This window comes from Tamandua tetradactyla, chromosome 6 (genome assembly GCF_023851605.1).
Source record: "Tamandua tetradactyla isolate mTamTet1 chromosome 6, mTamTet1.pri, whole genome shotgun sequence".
NCBI lineage: Eukaryota > Metazoa > Chordata > Mammalia > Pilosa > Myrmecophagidae > Tamandua > Tamandua tetradactyla.
Window position 1 is genome coordinate 29616970 of NC_135332.1, and position 17812 is coordinate 29634781.

At 37.2% G+C, this 17812-nt stretch overlaps 1 protein-coding gene across 1 annotated transcript in view; it reads right to left on the bottom strand.

The window, feature by feature from the left end:
* Nucleotides 1–17812, bottom strand: part of SKAP1 (src kinase associated phosphoprotein 1) — a 312290-nt gene that overhangs the window by 224706 nt on the left and 69772 nt on the right. Inside the window, exon 3 of the mRNA XM_077164647.1 lies at nucleotides 7104–7129. Coding sequence (XP_077020762.1) covers nucleotides 7104–7129 — 26 coding nt within the window. The remainder of the gene's footprint in view (nucleotides 1–7103; nucleotides 7130–17812) is intronic.

The following is a 17812-nucleotide window of genomic DNA, read 5'->3' on the forward strand; positions in this document are numbered from 1 at the left end:
CCAAACGCAGGGAGGGTCGCCGGCCGCCACAGCTCGTGTGAGCGCCCGACCGAATTTCCTAGTCGGCCCGGGGCGCCAAGCGTGGCGGGAGGGCGCCAGCCGCCGCGGCTCGGGAGAGTGCACCGTTCCCAGCCGGACCGGGGAGTCACGTGTTTGGAAGGGACCCCCCCGGTCACCGTTCTCCGCGCCCTGGGGATTTCCGATCCAATTCTCTCAGTTGGTCTGGGGGGCCGCGCGTGGTGGGGGCGCCAGCCACCGTGGCTTGAAGGGACCGCCTGCCCAATTCTGCCAGCTGGCCCGGGAAGGAGGAAGGGAGGGACTCCGGCCGCTTGTCGCCCCGCCCGGGGAAGCCCGCGCCCCTCGACGATCTCACCGGAGCAGGTTCTCTCAGCCAGTCAGCCGTTCCAGGATGGGGTACACTGTCTTTTTGATCTCTGTCGTGGCTCCGGGAGCTGTTCTGTATCGTTTCTACTCCCCTAGTAGCTGTTCTGGAGGAGGAACTAAGATCCGCGCATCTTACTAAGCCGCCATCTTCTCCGGAAGTCCTCAGATGATTTTTATTTCCAGAGCCTGCCTGGAGCGCGCACTCAGCGGCTCTCCGGCCCCAGCGTCCCCGTCGCGGCCCAAGCCCCGCTTCATGCATTATTTTTATTTTTAACTGTTATGTAGCATCCATTTAATAGATGTAGCACAATTTATTTAACTAGCATCTTATTGTTGGCCAATGCTAGAATGAACACCCTCTAGAGAATGTAGTAAGCAGAATCACCTGATTCCGATGATCTCTCCTTTCACCTGCATGCAAGTTCTTTTTTCTTATGTCTAAATACCATCTATTCCAGAATAGGAAAAATCTTAGAAAAGTTTAAATTTAAAAAGGAAAAAACTGAATCTTTTTACTTAAGTAACATCTTTCTTTGACAGTAGTTGTAAAATTTAATGAATTAATTTAAAAATGCATCATTCCACACTTTCAAAAAAAACCAACAGTAGATATATAGGAAGTACAGTATTTGAAAAGGGTATCAAAGCAAATAACTAACTTCAAAAACAATTTACATGTATATTCACTTTCCACAGATTAATCTGTATAAAATGTAGCAAATCAAAAGGAAATGGGAGTGGGGGGAGGCCTAAAGGAAGTCAAGCCACAAAAGCAGCTGTCAAGATTGTTGATGTAAAAGTTTGGGCCAAAGGAGTATTTACCCTGTATATATAATCCTATTAAATCCCCAAAAGACAAGGAAAACATTCTGCAAGACTTCTTTTTAACAAATAGTATAGATTAGGATATTTCAGTTCATAGCCAATACTTGTGTTTATAAAATATTAGCATTCCAGGAATAGTGATAGAAAGATACTTAACTTTAAATTACAAATACTGTAAATTCATACTTTTTCTTACATTCGCAAACACATTGTAAATTTAGGCTGTGTTTCTTTGTATAAATCCTACTCACGACTGAGCTAAAACCTTTTGGCATGAATGCAAAGAGTATTTTCATAAATAAAACTTAGTAAAATCACTGTACACTCCATTAATTCAAAAACACTTCTCTTCAACTTCAAAGAAAACCCCCCTTCTCTCTCTCGCTTTCTTCTTTTTCTTTTAGTGCAAAGATGGTGTTTCTTTGCTGTTTTAATGGTTTGCTTCTTATAGTTGTCATAACTACATGCTCCAAGTATGTAATAATAAGGCACAAGAAGTTAAGTGACATCTGTGCTTCGATTCAATATGTCTCAGACATTACAGAGCAATAAATCTAACATCTGAAATGCCTACCAATAAAATTTTTGCACATACACCCTATAAATGCAAAAATTACAAATACATACATGGTGAGTTGCATGGCCTACACAAGAGTTCAGCTGGAATGGATGGATTATATGTTGTCAAGATCCTGTACGTTCATTTACGTGCATAGCCCTACTCTGAAACCTAAAACTAATACTTGCTACCATTAAGTGGCTACCATGTGGCATGCACTCCTCATACATTCATCATCTCATAATTCATTACAACTAACAATTGTTAGGTAGATATTTTTAGCAGAATTTTATAGATGAAGAAACTGAAGGTCTGAGGTCACATCACATGCCTTAGTTCACAAAGCTTGTAAGTAAAAGAGTTGGGATTCAAATTCACGTCTGATTTCAAAGCTCATGTTTGTCCCATCACAAAACACTAACTTTCTTATATAGAAATAACAATTTTTAAAAAGCTCACTATTTTAAGTATTTTGTGCCCAAGATACCTAAAGTATCTTATGCATTAATGTACTAGGTATCACAATAGAAATAAAAGGATAATGCCATTTTAAAAAATTAATCACATTCTGAAATTCTTTTTCTTTTAACTTTGTATTATGGAGAATTTCAAGCATATACAAAAGTAGGGAAAAAAAAAAACAGTGTAGTGAACCCCTATGTATACATCATCCAGCTTCAACAACTGCCAATTTTTTATTGATTTTGCTTAATGTACACCCCCTTCTCTTTCGCCTTCTTCCCATATTATTTTGAATACTATGTCAGACATCTTATCGCTCCCTCTGTAAATAATACAGCAGTCTCTATCAATAGATAAAGACTTTAACAAAAAAACATAACCGCAATACCATATACCTAAAAATTAACAGTAATTTCTTAATAAAGTTTCCAGTCAATGTTCACATTTTTAATTCTTTCATATCTGTTTTTTAGTTTGTTTGATTCAGGATACATATAAGGGGCACACATTAGTTGATATGCCTCTTAAATCTCTTTTAATCTATAGTTAACATGACTTTATAATAACATTTTCTTTATTCACTTTGCAGTACATGGTTTTGCCAAGCTATATTTTTAGTCATTAATTGCTTTGACAAGAAATACAGGCTTGCCATTTCACAATTAAATTGTTAAGATTCACACAGTAGAAAATTTTCATATTTAAATACCAAATAATTTTCTCAAAAGGCTTCTATACCAACCAGACAGAAGCTCAAAGGATTTGCACACTGGCAATAAATTTCAAAGGTCCATATTTATCAATATCACAAATGTAATTTGAGTGACCACTGGATAAATAATTTGTTATATACATTTAAAACATTCCCATGGTCTTTCTTAAAATTTTACTTAATAATGATATCATTTGTTTTAGATTCTGGGTCCAGTTGTGGGCAATTCTATCTAATATTCATGCAGATGCTTGTTATAGCAATAAATTTTATATTGTAAACATTGTACCCAGATTTGAAATCTGGACTGATGAAATTATAACTGACAAAAATTAACTCCTTTTATAAAAGGAAAAACAGGAACAAAACGAAAGAAATCAGTTTGCTCAATGCCATAAAGCAATAAGGTCATCAGGTCAAAGAGGCAAAACTGGTATTTTTTTTAAGACACCTGATCAATGTTGTTTTTTAGATATATGATCATTTACTGAAATGGTAAAAAATACTATGGCAAAGATTCTAATGTCTTTTCTTTGTAACTTTAAGTGAAAAATTAAGTAGAAAATAAGTTTTTAAAGTAAACAGAACTTGAGTCAGAGACCCAGGTTCGATTCCCAGTGCCTGGCCAGGCAAATAAATAAATAAATAATAAAGTAAACAGAATTTGAATTGTCAGAGAAGTCCTTTGTCTTATTGTAAAATAAAAAGCCTTCCCAATGTTCTCCAGTCATATTTGAGCTAGTTAAAAGAACTCTCCTTTCTATACTAAAGTAAGGCATTTGTTGGATCGTTTTATTTTTCCCTATATTTAATTATTTAGTGAAAATCATTCAAAAAATGGACAGTGGACCAAATAAGACTTGAATGGAAACGTGAAGGAAAGAATCACCATTAACACTATCATAAATAGAAATGACATTTTATTATTGTCCAGGCACTAGGCTAGGTAATTACACACATGACCACTAAGCCTCATAACAACCCTTCAATGACAAAGTAAAATAAACAATGAAGTGCTTGGGCCCTGGAATGGGTATGAAGTTTCTTTTCTTTTTTTTTCCTTTGCAACATTTTTTGTTTTATTAGAGCAGTTTTGGTTTACAGAAAAGTCATGCAGAAAGTACAGTATTATATCCCCTCCACACCCAAATGAATTTCCCTGTTATTAATATTTTGCATTAGTGTGGTACCTGTGATACAACTAATGAAAGATATTATTACTATACTACGTAATATAATCCATATAAAAAATCTGTTCCTGTACCCTTCCCTTCCCCCACCATTTTTTGTAATTCCTACATAATATACCATTAAATGTACATTCAAAACCACATATTATCATTCCTTTTTTTTTGCATGGGCAGGCACCAGGAATTGAATCCAGGTCTCTGGCATGGCAGACGAGAACTCTGCCTGCTGAGTCACTGTGGCCCACCTTTTATCATTACTTTTTATGTATTTACATTTTAGAACCTGAAGAAGTAAAAAGTGGCATTACATAGCAAAAATACAATACAAAATTTCAGGTATTTAAAATTACTCAAATGGTTACTTTTTTTGACGTTAATTTTTTTCACTATGTCACGTCAATACACTGTCTAGTTTCATTTCATTTCAGTCTGAGGAACTCTTTTTTGCATTGTTTGTAGGGCAGGTGTATTGATGACAAATTTTTTCAGCATGTATTTATCAGAAAATGCCTTAATCTCTCCCTCATTTTTTTTTTACTTTTTTATTGTATAATATAGCATATATACAAAGAAAGAAAAAAGCAATAGTTTTCAAAGCACTCTTCAACAAGTAGTTACAGGACAGATCCCAGAGTGTGTCATGGGCTACCATTCCACACTCTCAGATTTTCCTTGTAGCTGCCACAGAAAGCCAAGTCTGTCAGGTTGTTACAAAGTCCATGCACTTTCTACCATGCCATGTTTCCACTCCAGAACAGGGATGAGACTCTCCTTAAATAGTCAGGGGTCACTTTTCCAACGACATTAAACTGGGAACTGAATGGAATGTTGGATAAGGAAATGTGCTTGTCAATTCTTCTCTAAATCTGGGTGGTTCATTCGCCCAAGAGGCTTCCTTTAAGCACTACCCCTTCAGAGCTCTACATGACATCACACTTTACCATAAATGTGTGCTAATAAAGGGATTTTATCAATAAGGGATAAGGGATCATTCATAATTAAGGATTTTTTTTCTTCCAGGCACCAGTCTATATTTATTCCAAATAACCTGAAGAATACAAGTGTGTTCTTACATCTTCCTATTCTTTTCACAATCCTAAAATATCTTATGGTACCTTATATAGACCTGTTACTGCTCCTACCTACCCCACCCATTTCATTCAACTAAGATCTAATCAAAAGGGCAAGGTGAAAGGTATTTCTACCCACCCTCCCCCCACCCCAAAAATGTCTATAGGGGGAAGAGCAAGGCAGGGGGGAGGACACAACAAATATGGAGTTTTCTATCTGAACTTTCTTTGCATTTACTTCCAAATGAATGAATATTTTGCTATTTATATTCAGTCACTGTAAAGAAGCAAATATAGTTTTCTGTTTTGAACAAACGGCTGTTCTCCCTCTGCCCTCTCTCTGAGGGAAGGTGTATGTGGAAACTGCCCTGTGCCGGAAGACAACTGTGATGCCACTACCACAAGAATCTGGTGAGATGTGCCTGTGTCTCTTTAGTGCATACGGTCTCTTATGCGAAATTCTAAAATTATTTTCTCTTCTCAACTTTACTGTACCACAATTCTGACACTAATTCTTTACTTCTCCTTTAGGTAATTAATTCTACCCTCAAATTTCTGCCAGTTCGCATTTCTGTTCTGCACCCTGTGGATTTTGGCCCTGAACTATAGGGCCATTCCCTGAATAGCACACTTTGCAACCTGCAACGCAAACTGCTACATTATTACATATAATTCCCTACCATATAATCTATGTTTTCGACTATAAATGCACATGATGGGGAAATATGTAGTAACACCATACTACGTTATTATAAAGATTTCAATTTTAACTTACAAGACCAAAAAAGCTTTAAAAATACATGATTTTTCTTTCTTAAGTTTGGCTTTTAGAGAAAGTTTAACATAGAACAGTGTGAGGGAGGAAAATAAAAATCATAAAACTAATATCTCATTCACAACTTGAATTTCTTTAAGGTATTACTTTTTACTGACACTGGATACACTGATAACATTAAGAGAAGAAAAAGTATTGAAAAAATTCACAACTGGTTAAAAAAAGTCATAGGGCAAAATAGTTAATAAAACTATTCGCAGTTTGATCTAAAACTCTGTGATTTTTGAGAAAATAAAAATCCTCCATTTATAATGAATTAAGATCATTAATATTCAGATCAATGTTTCTGGCATTCTCAACCAGAGGACAAAGAAGATTCATCAAACTTTAAAGTATATACACGTTAAAGACATCCATTCAAAGTGTTTGAATTCAGAAAAAGTTTCAATTTTTGACCCTTTTAAAAATGTGTCCGATCGTGTCCTTTTTTTTTTTATTATTTTGCATACAGCTGTCTGTTGTATTTCTTAGAATCATGCCAGATGCAGGATTCATCAAGCAAAAGCAGGAAAACAATGGTTTGAAAGCAATTAGAAGTACGAAGGCTGCAGTGAGGCTCATATTAAAATGTGATAACACTGTTCTAGTGGGAATTACAGCACTGCTCCATTTCTGACATTTCTCTGCTGCCAGACAGGCAGGCTGTGTGGAAGAGCTCTGTGATCGAGGAGGTAACATACTGGAAATTATTTCTGGAGCAAATGAAGGATTAGCTGAGTTGGAACCTTTCCAACATTTTTATTATGAACTCAGCCACCATTTTATTTGAAAGCTACCGGATCCTGTTTGCATCTAACAAAGCAAAAGGAATAAAAGTATATTATATTTTGGCTCTATAAAATAATTTAGCAACAATCCACTCAGAAGGCAGAAACAATGGAGCCTCTTGTTGCTAAAAAAAGCAAGGCAGGGGGCCCAGCAGGGTGAAGGTTAATTAAACACTCCACTAACTTTCCTCAGAACTGCTAATGCCACTCTGTGGAAAAGCTTATTTAGAAGAGACAGAAGTAAACAATATCAACTACACGTTTTTAAGTGCAATACCATGAATAGTCAGAGAACTCACCGTGGGGTTGAAACTCCCAGTAGTACCTGAAACACAAGGTAAAAATGGAGATAAGTCAAACTTGTATTTAATTATTTTTCAATCTTGGTTCCTAGAAAGTAGCTATGGCACCCAGTCCAAAAGCTTGCTAAATAGTCAAAAACAGGCAAAATCGCTACTCTCCAAGAACATCAAAGGGCTGTCCCTGAGATTTGAAAGATTGTTTCAAACGCTCAAAGCTGAATTTAACTCACTGTAACACCTTAGATAATACTGTCATTAGAGCTGGAAAGGCTCTCAGAGGTCCGCTAGCGGTGGCCCAAGGTTTCTCATCAAGAGCTCTAAGAGCTTTGGACAGGAAAATCTGGGTTGTGATAACCTGTAACTGTGTATTACAGGACATCACTAGTCCTGAACACCAAATATCGGTGGCACTCCCGTTTGTTGCGACAACCAAACACTTCCCAACACATCTCCAAATTCCTCCTAAGCCTAAATTATTAATTTTATAGCTGAAGTATGAACAGTTGACTCAAGGGCATCAAACATTTCAGTACACAATTCAAGACTGGGGTTCTTGGAGTCTACTATGTAATTCCACCTCCTCTTTTATTTTAAGAAATGACTGGCAAAACTGGCAACCCTTGAAGTCTAAAACTAATAAAATGACAATGGTGAAAAAGATCATTTGTAAGTCATTTATTTGGAACCTAAATTGCATTCTCCCCCACAGAAGTAATATATGGTTATATATGGTGGTTACCCACAAAAGTCTATTCTTCTTTGAATACCATTTTCTCCTGCCTTCACAGGAACCTTAGATTATTCTCTATCGATTTTCTCACTTGTGTATTCAACCTCTTCCCCTCAACTAGGCTCTTTCCATCAGCATTTATGCTTGTGTAAAAATAAAGCAAACTCACCCTCACATCGCCCCCCTACCCCTGACATCCTTCCATGTATTGTCCTCTTTCCCCTCCCTTCACAGTGAAATTTTCAAAAGAGGTGTCTGAACTTGCTCTCTTTATTTCCGCACCCGCTCTCACTCCTCAAAATACTTTAATCTGGTTCATAGTCACTTTATCTAAATTCTTATTATGGACTCAGTGATCTTCATGCCACTAAAAAGAATGGATATTTTTTCCATTCTTCTCTTGACCTCTCAGCAGTGTATATGTGCACATGAGCATCTTTTTCTCCTGGGGAGAATGTCCATAGTTTTCATCAAAGTCTTAAGAGTTCATGGCGGTGCAAGGGTAGTTCAGTGTTAGAATTCTCACCTGCCATGCAGGAGACCTGGATTCAATTCCAGGACCCATGTTCCTCCCCCCACCCCCCACCCCCAAAAAAAGAAGAAAGAAAGAAAAAAAAGAGTCCATAATCCAAAAAAACAATTAAGAAAAAGGCAATGGATAGGTGACAATGGTATGTCCTCCAATGCACAGACATTCACACACATACATACACATATGACCAAAATAAGGTTTGGTTACTTTGGGATGGCACATCAAACTAGTGAGTAGCTAGATTATTTACTTACTCCAAAATAGAGAAGGAGATCAGTAAGGAATGTTACCAAAATTCATACCTGAATTTGGAGGAAATATCAGAGATGAGGAAGAGAAGGTGGAAGAGAAACCTCATGGGTGACTCTTCTTTTCTCAGGAACAGTTTCGAGGTAATAATTATATAAAGGGAAATATAAGATATCTGAGTTAAAGGGCAAAGAAAGTCCAGGACTGACTTCTGCAGTAGATAAGGGGATGTAGGGCAGAGAAGATCAAAGGGTGGGATATCTAAAGCTGCAATACTTTGGATGGGATGATTATGTCAGTGTAAGGGCATATATAAATTGGAATTGGTAGGCTGCAACAAATAAGTTGCATATATAAATATGATGGGTTGATCTCCACCCAACAGCAGTGGGTGGAGCTTTCCACTGTACCTGGCCACCATGAAGAGTTTACCTTAAAACCCCTTCCTCTTAAACCACAACTAAATGAAGAAATCATCAAAGGGGTGAGCAATTACCAACTTACATGCTATTTCCCAATTTCTTTTGAGGCATTTCCCTAGTCCCCAATTCCAATCATTGCACAACCTCTAATTCAGCATAAACAGAAATTAGGATGTACACCTATACACACACAAACTCTTCCTTTCAAAATGTTTATGATGGCAACAGCAGGAACTTTGTTAATCACTGTTTTCTCATTTATTGGCCCAGAAAAAAATCTAGTCACACAGTGGCAGTTAAAGGACCAACCCAAGGCAAATTGTTAGATAGGTGAAATACGCCACTGATGGTCTCAGGCTCCTCTTCGATACCCCCCTCCAACACATGCATATTCCTGGGTTCCCTCGGTAGCTACTGTAAAATGTTCCTGGTTTCTTTTGTTAGTTAAGAAGAAAGATGATATTAAAAATTCATATTTGAATTTTCTCTCAAAAGTACATATTTTTAAAGAAGTCTGATTATAAAGAAAGAACTCAATTTAACAGTATAAATAAAGTAGCACGTATGTCTTAGTGGAATCTGCTTTATTATCAAAAATATTGTAATTAAATATCTTGGTCAATAAAAATCCTATTAGAACTTAAGGAGTGGAATAAAGGAGAATGTTCCTTTCTTTTATAGAAGGTATAAATCTATCCTGCTCCCCTATCTTTTCTCCTTCTCCTTTTTTTTTTTTAATTTTTTAAATTGTATATTATAACATATATATAAAGCAAAGAAAGAAAAAAGCAATAGTTTCCAAAGCACTCTTCAACAAGTAGTTACAGGATAGATTCCCAGAGTTTGTCATGGGCTACCATATCATCCTCTCATATTTTTCCTTCTAGTTGCTCCAGAATATAGGAGGCTAGAGGGTTTAAATACTTTTTTATCATCACAATCGACTTTATTTTCTTCTTTTTGTATGTATGAAAAATAATATATATACAAAAAGGCTATAAATTTCAAAGCACAGTCTAGTTGTAGAACATATCTCAGAGTTTGACATGGGTTACAATTCCATGATTTTAGGTTTTTAATTCTAGCTGCTCTAAAATATTGGAGACTAAAAGAGATATCAATTTAATGATTCAGCATTCATATTCATCTGTTAAATCTTATCTTCTCTGTATGACTCCATCATCACTTTTGATCTTTCCTTACCTCTCTTTAGGGGTGTTTCGGTTATGGCAATTCTAAATTTTTCATATTGGAAGGGTCTGTCACTAATTTGGGGTAGGGAGATGGAACTATCTGATGTTCTGGAGAGGCTATAGCCTCTAAGTTTCAGGACTTATCTGGACCAGGAACCCATCTGGAGGCTGTAGGTTTCTGAAAAGTTACTCTAGTTCATGGAACCCTTGTGGAATTTTATATATTATCCTAGGTGTTCTTTAGGATTGGCTGGAATGGTCCTGGTTGAGGATTAGCAGGTTATGATAAGTAGCAAGTTCTAACTGAAGTTTGCATAAGAGCAACTTCCAGAGTAGCCTCTCAACTCTCTCAGCCACTGATATTTTATTAGTTACACTTCTTTTTCCCCTTTGGGTCAGGATGGAATTGTTAATCCCACAGTGCCAGACCTGGATTCATCCCTGGGAGTCATCTCCCATGTCACCAGGGAAACTTTCACCGCTGGATGTCACTTGCGAAGGCAATGATTTCACCTGCAGAACTGTCTCGCTCTCCTTTTATTCTAAGTATGAATTTACATAATAACCCTAAAGAAAGTCTGTTAAGAAACAACAACAGAAAGAACAAAAATCTCTTCTAGAGTTCACAGAAGGCAAAAAAAGAAAAGGCCAGGCGGGCCACAGTGGCTCAGCAGGCAGAGTTCTTGCCTGCCATGCTGGAGACCCAGGTACAATTCCTGGTGCCTGTCCATGAAAAAAAAAAAAAGTATTAAAAAAGGAAAGGCCAAAAGGTGAGCAATTTCATTCCTCAATGGAAGATGCCGTGGATTACTCTCTGCCTGACACATTCAAGGTCTTGATCTTGTCTTGTTAAACATATTCCCTTGGATGGTCTTCATCATGTCCCCTGGGAATATGATTTCACATTAGAGAATTTGACACTCTTCAGGAGACATTTAGTCAAATCCTGCTACATCTTCCAATTTTTACCCTTCACTCAGAAAATGGTTCTTCCTCAGGCAGAGTGCAACAAGTCTGAAACTAGAATCTTAAACCAAAATCAAAAAAACCTCAAAGTATATAGAAAAAAAGCATTCATGGGCACACACACAGTACTGTGTTTATCCTGAAAGCCTCAGAATTTCCTATCAGGCCTGAGCGGTTAGATAACCAACACTTTTTTAATATTCTCTTTGAAGCTTCGGCTTCAGTATGAAATTACAGTTATCACTGCCCTGCAATATCCATACACAACAACATCAGGATCATGTAAATGATATTTGAAACTGAAAAAATCTTAGGACAGAACGAGAAAATGATTCAACCATCTTGATGATTATTATTTTCACATTCAGTCAAAATAAATCCATTTTCACATGTTCCTGCAAAAATTAAAATGGAAGAATGAAATTTCTTATTCTTCCATTTAGTGGCAAAATCCAGGTCTACTTGGTTCCAAAGCCCAACCTCTTAACTTCCATATTAACTGCTTTCCCATTAGTTGTAACATAGAAAATAAATCTAGTGCTTAAGAAGTGTAATTGTTTTATTAGACAGTTTATGGGTACTAAGGAGTGCTTAGATCAGAGGTCATTAACTTAGAGCCCACAATTGGGCTTCAGGGGATGCATGAACTCCCTAAAATTGTGGGTGAAAAGTGGTATGTGTTTTTTTCCCTTGGAGTAGAGGTCACGATCTTCATTAGATTTCCCAAAGTGTCAAAATTTAAGGCCCCCAAGCCCCCCAAATGATAAGACTCACTGTGTTAGCTTTGAATAAGGCTGCTGTGGCATTATAAAACTAGCTATCCAGAAAGGTCAACATCTGTGATTAAAATTATAGAATCTAGAACATTTAGGTGAATCTTTTTTGCCAGACAACTGACATATCAAGAGTGTTATTTTACCTGTGACTTATGGAAATTTAAAACACTTCATATACTCCCTGCCTTAGTGAACAGGACAAAATCAAATTTCTTCTTGATGACGCGATGTCTAAATCGCATATTCGATTTTTGTACCAAAACAGTGATGGCTTCAGAATGCAGAGACTGTCTGCAATATTCACTGTCCAGAGACTTCTATTTCTCTCTTGAGCATTTATGTTCTCTGGTAGTGGCTATCTCCAAACACACTGCAAAGAATAACATCTAAATGTTACTCTGGCTTTAGAGATGGACTCTTAAGATTCAAGTGAACTCCTGGTTGAATAGAACTTCAATGGCAAGTTGATAAGACTAGGAAAATCCCTTAAAGCTAATCTTGTCAGTGAGTCATGTGGCAGAGAGTGATTTATACCCAAGGAAATGGGTTTGCTGAGCAATGCTAATAGTCTGCACACTAAATATATTTCCTATAACTTTTATCTCACTTGGGAAGATTCACGATGTTTTCAAATTCTGACTCTTTCTACTGCATGTATACCATATATTAATTTGCAGAAGGAATGGGAAGTGGCAAAGCGTAATGTGGCAGGGACGCCCGATTACTGAAATGGGAAAAGAGCACCATCTGGTGGAAGTCTCAGGAATGGGACGGTCCCAGGAGGGGAGCTAGTGACCCCTGTAGCTTCAATTCTATCAAAAGCACAAGATCTAGTGCCTACCTACAAGGAGCTTACAATTTAGTCCAAAATATGAGATATTTCATTACAAAGAGATATCTGAGATAGTAAATAACAAATACTGTGATAACTACAGACATTAAGCATATAACCCAAGTATAGAAGGGCCTTGCGCTGGTTTGAAAGGAAGTATGCCCCCTAAGAAAAGTCACGTTTTAATATAAATCCCATTTCATAACAGTAGAATAATCCCTATTCAATACTGTATATTTGAAACTGTAATGAGATCATCTCCCCGGTTGATGTGATTTAGTTAAGAATGGTTGTTAAACCGGATTAGGGGATCACATGTCTCCACCCATTTGCGTGGGTCTTGATTAGTTTCTGAAGTCCTATAAAAGAGGAAATATTTTGGAGAATGAGATTCAGAGAGAGCAACACTATGAAGCAGAGAGTCCACCAGCCAGTGACCTTTGGAGATGAAGAAGGAAGACGCCTCCTGGGGAGCTTCATGAAACCAGAAGCCAGGAGAGAAAGCTAGAAGATGATGCTGTATTCACCATGTGCCCTTCCAGCTGAAAGAGAAGCCCTGACTTGTGTTCACCATGTGCCTTCTCACTTGAGAGGGAAACCCTGAACTTCATTGGCCTTCTTAAACCAAAGTATCTTTCCCTGGATGCCTTTGATTGGACATTTTTTTAGACTTGTTTTAATTGGGACATTTTCTCGGCCTTAGAACTGTAAACTAGCAACTTATTAAATTCTCCCTTTTAAAAAGCCATTCCATTTCTGGTATATTGCATTTTGGCAGCTATCAAACTAGAACAGGCCTATTATTAAAAAATTCTGGGTTCGTATTTGGGATGCAATAGTTCTGTGGTCTTGAGTCTTTATCCATAAATTTTAAAAATCCACCCTGATGCACAACCAACCCGATATTCCCCTACTATACAAAATACAGTGGTTACATTTCTGTAAACCTACAACTTCTCTAATACAAATAATGAAAATAAATTTAGAAAATAAAAAATACAATGATTCCAATTAAACTTTTATCAAATAATAAGCAAAATTATCTGATGTTAACAATTTAACTAATCTATAGCCAAAGTTAAAGTCCTTTACCAGACAAAAAAATGTTTTTAATGAATTAATAAATAAACCCCTATGCACTTTGGAGTCTTCTATAACACTATCACTACATGGAATCGCTGTGTCCACTCTTACTAACAGTAAGAAACCTGGGAGCTCTTCTTCATTAAAAAATTCTTTTTCTCTCTCATTGCAATGCTGACAATGGAAACCTATATTCTAATATTTCCTCCCCTTCTTTATAACTTTTCCTTGCTTGCAAAGCTAAAGTAGAAAAAAAGAGGGCAGGGATTCTTGGTTGCATGCCTACACACTCCCCGTACTCTCTGCCATAACAGGCAACCAAATATAATTTAATGAACTGATTTTTTAAAAAAATATTAGCCACTAATCAGATAATGAAAAGTGTTGTTGGTTGAAGAGTAGCTATTAACCTGAAGCATTTAATAATTTTATTTTTATTTTTATTTATAAAAATAAAATAAATATATAAATAAAAAATAAAAATAAAAATAAAAATAAAATCCCCAAGCATCAACAGTGACAAAAATGGCAGAGCAAAAGCCAAATACACATTTTAAAATATGGTCATCAGCTAGAGTTCTCTGTATGTCAGTGGTGCTTTGTTTTCTCCAACAAACAATTTTGGAACTAAAAGTCACTTCTAACCTTTCTCTTGACACTCAATTCCCAGCCTGTCTCCAAGTCTATTCTCAAAATTCTTGTCCCTTCTCCTGCTCTCCGGTGGCTTTTTAAAGTCCTTCCCAATTTCTCTCCCTCCGATCCATACTGTACATTTCTGCCAGATTTGATAATGGTGGACATCATTCCTATCCTTAAAAACAAACAAGCAAGCAGGCAAGCAAGCAGAGACCCTGCAATGGCTCTCCCCCTTTTTTTTTTTTTTAAGATATTTAGAGTCTATAATTTAACCATGCCCTAGCAGTCTTCCTGCTATCATCTTGCGCCTCTCCATTCTCCTCAGTGCTGATGGAGAGGGCAGTGCAGTGACAGTAAAGAGCAAAGGCTTTGCAGACAGGTCTGGGTTGGCGTCCCAGCTCCTCCATCTTCTAGCCGTGATTCTTTAGACAAGTTACTTAACTGCAGCCTTAGCTTTCTCATCTTTAAAACAGAAATAATAACCATACCTTTCTCATATAATTGCTAGGAGGATTAAGTGAGATTATTCACATAAAGACTTAAAAACTAGGTCTGTTACTTAGTAAGCATCCAATAAGTATCAGCTGTTTGTCATTAGCACCATCACAATTTGAATAACCTAAAATGCAAACCCAATCTTATTCTCTTGCTTACATTCTTCAATGACTCACCTCAGCTCTCAGGTCTTCCCCAGTAAATTACTCAAAACTTCTGTTCATACTCCGGCTCTCACATTTTGCTGCTCTCGCTGCCAGTGCACCCTGCCTGTGCACCCTTCCTTCTGTGCCACACCCCTTCTTCTCCTGATGGTCCTTCCAGGCTCAGCAGACACCAGTGCTAGGTGACTAGTACAGCATACCTGTACTCACTTGTTGGTAGCATCCACAATACTGCATTCTAATCTTCTTGTCTCTCTATGTCACTGAACACTAGAGGGGCAGTGTCATATAGTTTGTGCTCAATAAATGCTTATTAAATAAGTGAATAGTGGGGCGGGCCGCGGTGGCTCAGCGGGCAAAGTGCTTGCCTGCTATGCCGGAGGACCTCGGTTCGATTCCCGGCCCCAGCCCATGTAACAAAAACGGAGAAACAGAATACAATAAAACAAGAAAATGTTTCCCTTTCTTCCTTCCTTCCTTCCTTCTATCCTTCCTTCCTTCTCTCTGTCTTTCCTTAAAAAATAATAAAAATAAAAAAAATAAAAAAAAATTAAAAAATAAAAAAAATAAGTGAATAGAGGTGAGAAACAGCAAGCCTGTCTGAATTAAATATCAGTGGAGTGTAGAATACATTTCAGGGAAGGGAGGGCAAGGCATACAAGGCCCTGTCTTCAATGCTATAGAGTGTGAATTTTACCCAAACAAACTGAGGGTGCCTTCATATTCCTGTAAATTATTTACATGAAGCAAAGAGAGGAAAAAAGAAAAAACCCAACAGAAGGGAAGTAGAGAGAAGAGAAAGTTAAAAATAAGAAAGTTTGTTAAATTAAAACCTTCATCCAAGCTAAGAATTTTTTCTTCTAGTGCCTAGTTTCAAAGCCCAACCACAAGATGACCAGCAAAAATATACTTCAAAAGACACGACTGAATACACATAGCAGTGGCAAGAATCCAATATATAAATACAATCAATTTGCTTCCTCATTAAAAGCTTTCATGAAGAAAATGATTTAATACAAATGCTAAAGCTACTGACACAGATTAATTGAAAAAAAAACAACAGAATCCTAATTAAAGACATAATATTATTTCACTCATTCATACTGCACCAAATCAGAAGAAAAACAAAACAATCTAGAAAACAGGCTCCTACTGGTAGCCTACTCTAAGAGCTACAATGAATTACTGAAATTTTTATAAAAGTCCTTTCCTTAGTTGTACACTTTCTCCCAGCTACGAGCTGAGATGTACACAGAAATTCAGAAGACTTTTAAAAATTTTTTCACATACTTTTCATATATTCATATCAATTCACTTCTTCTAGAATATGACTTTTGCCCTCAACTTGGCTTTTTCCTAATTCTACAAGATTCTCAAGTATCAATATTTCCCATTTTTCTTTATTCAGTCCCTATAGTAAGCACCCTTACATAAGGTACCCAATTATCCAAATCATAAAAAATGGAACTGATTTTAATCTAAAGGCTAATGACTATGCAACCAGTTCTTCGGCATCATCAATACAGGCCAGGGGTTCCCAGCGGATCAACCAGTCAATCCCAGGCCTTACCTGGCCGATCACAGGGCCAGATCTTCCAGTTCTGCCCCACTTCCAGGGGATCTCCAGCATCAGAAACGTTGTCTCAAGATGCTGCCAGGCCACAGGGAAGGGCAAAAGGCAACAAGCAAACATAAGACCAAGGGAAGGACCAAGAAAATTTCTACTGACTATCTCTCCATCTACTCATCCCAGAAGTTAATTATGTTGAAATGCTGTCAGCTACTCACAGGTCCTAACGCTTGCTGGTAAGATTTTCCTGTCACTTATCCCCAACCATATTGGGGGACATTTCTCACCACCTGAACCACCAGCCTGTACTCATACATTCCAGACAAATCCCTCTTTCTTTCCCTTCACTGTTTAAATTCAGTTGAAAACTACAGTAACCTCTTACCTGAGAAAAGTCAGAACCTTCTGATGAAGTTGTTTGCATATATGCCTGATTTTAAGAATTCCCTGGAGCTCATTTTGGAACATAGATTCCCACGCTCCTCTCCAAACCTAGTGAATTAGCATCTCCAGAGTAGGGGCCTAAATATCTGTATTTTTAAAACAAGAACCCCAGATGATTCATAAATAGTTTGGAAAACACCACAGAGGACACATATTTTTATCAATGGTTGCCTGTTGAGGGAATTGTAGATAGGCAGTCCCCAGTTCAAACAATGACTGTGTTCCAAAAGATCATCTCTAAACTAGTTGTCTGGACTTTAGTATATACTTTTTAACCAAAGTAATAGACAATGTTAACTGTACTGGTCAGCTTCAAACCTAATAAATTGTGTTAATACATCTGAAATATAGTAAAGACAGTCTTCAACGTACAAACCAAACACATTTCAAAAGCTGAAGCATAAAGTCAGTCATTTAGAATATATTTTTCCACAGACTTAAAGTTCTAAAAAAAGGCTATGTCATTTGGCTCTCCACAAAGCCTATGGAGCCCATAATGAAGCAAAGCCAGATACAGAGCCAAGAATATAAACGAGTTTGGTGTCTCAGAGCAAGAGAAGGAGAAAAGATCGGTCTCCCTTCATGGGGAATAGGGAACATAAACAACCTTTGAC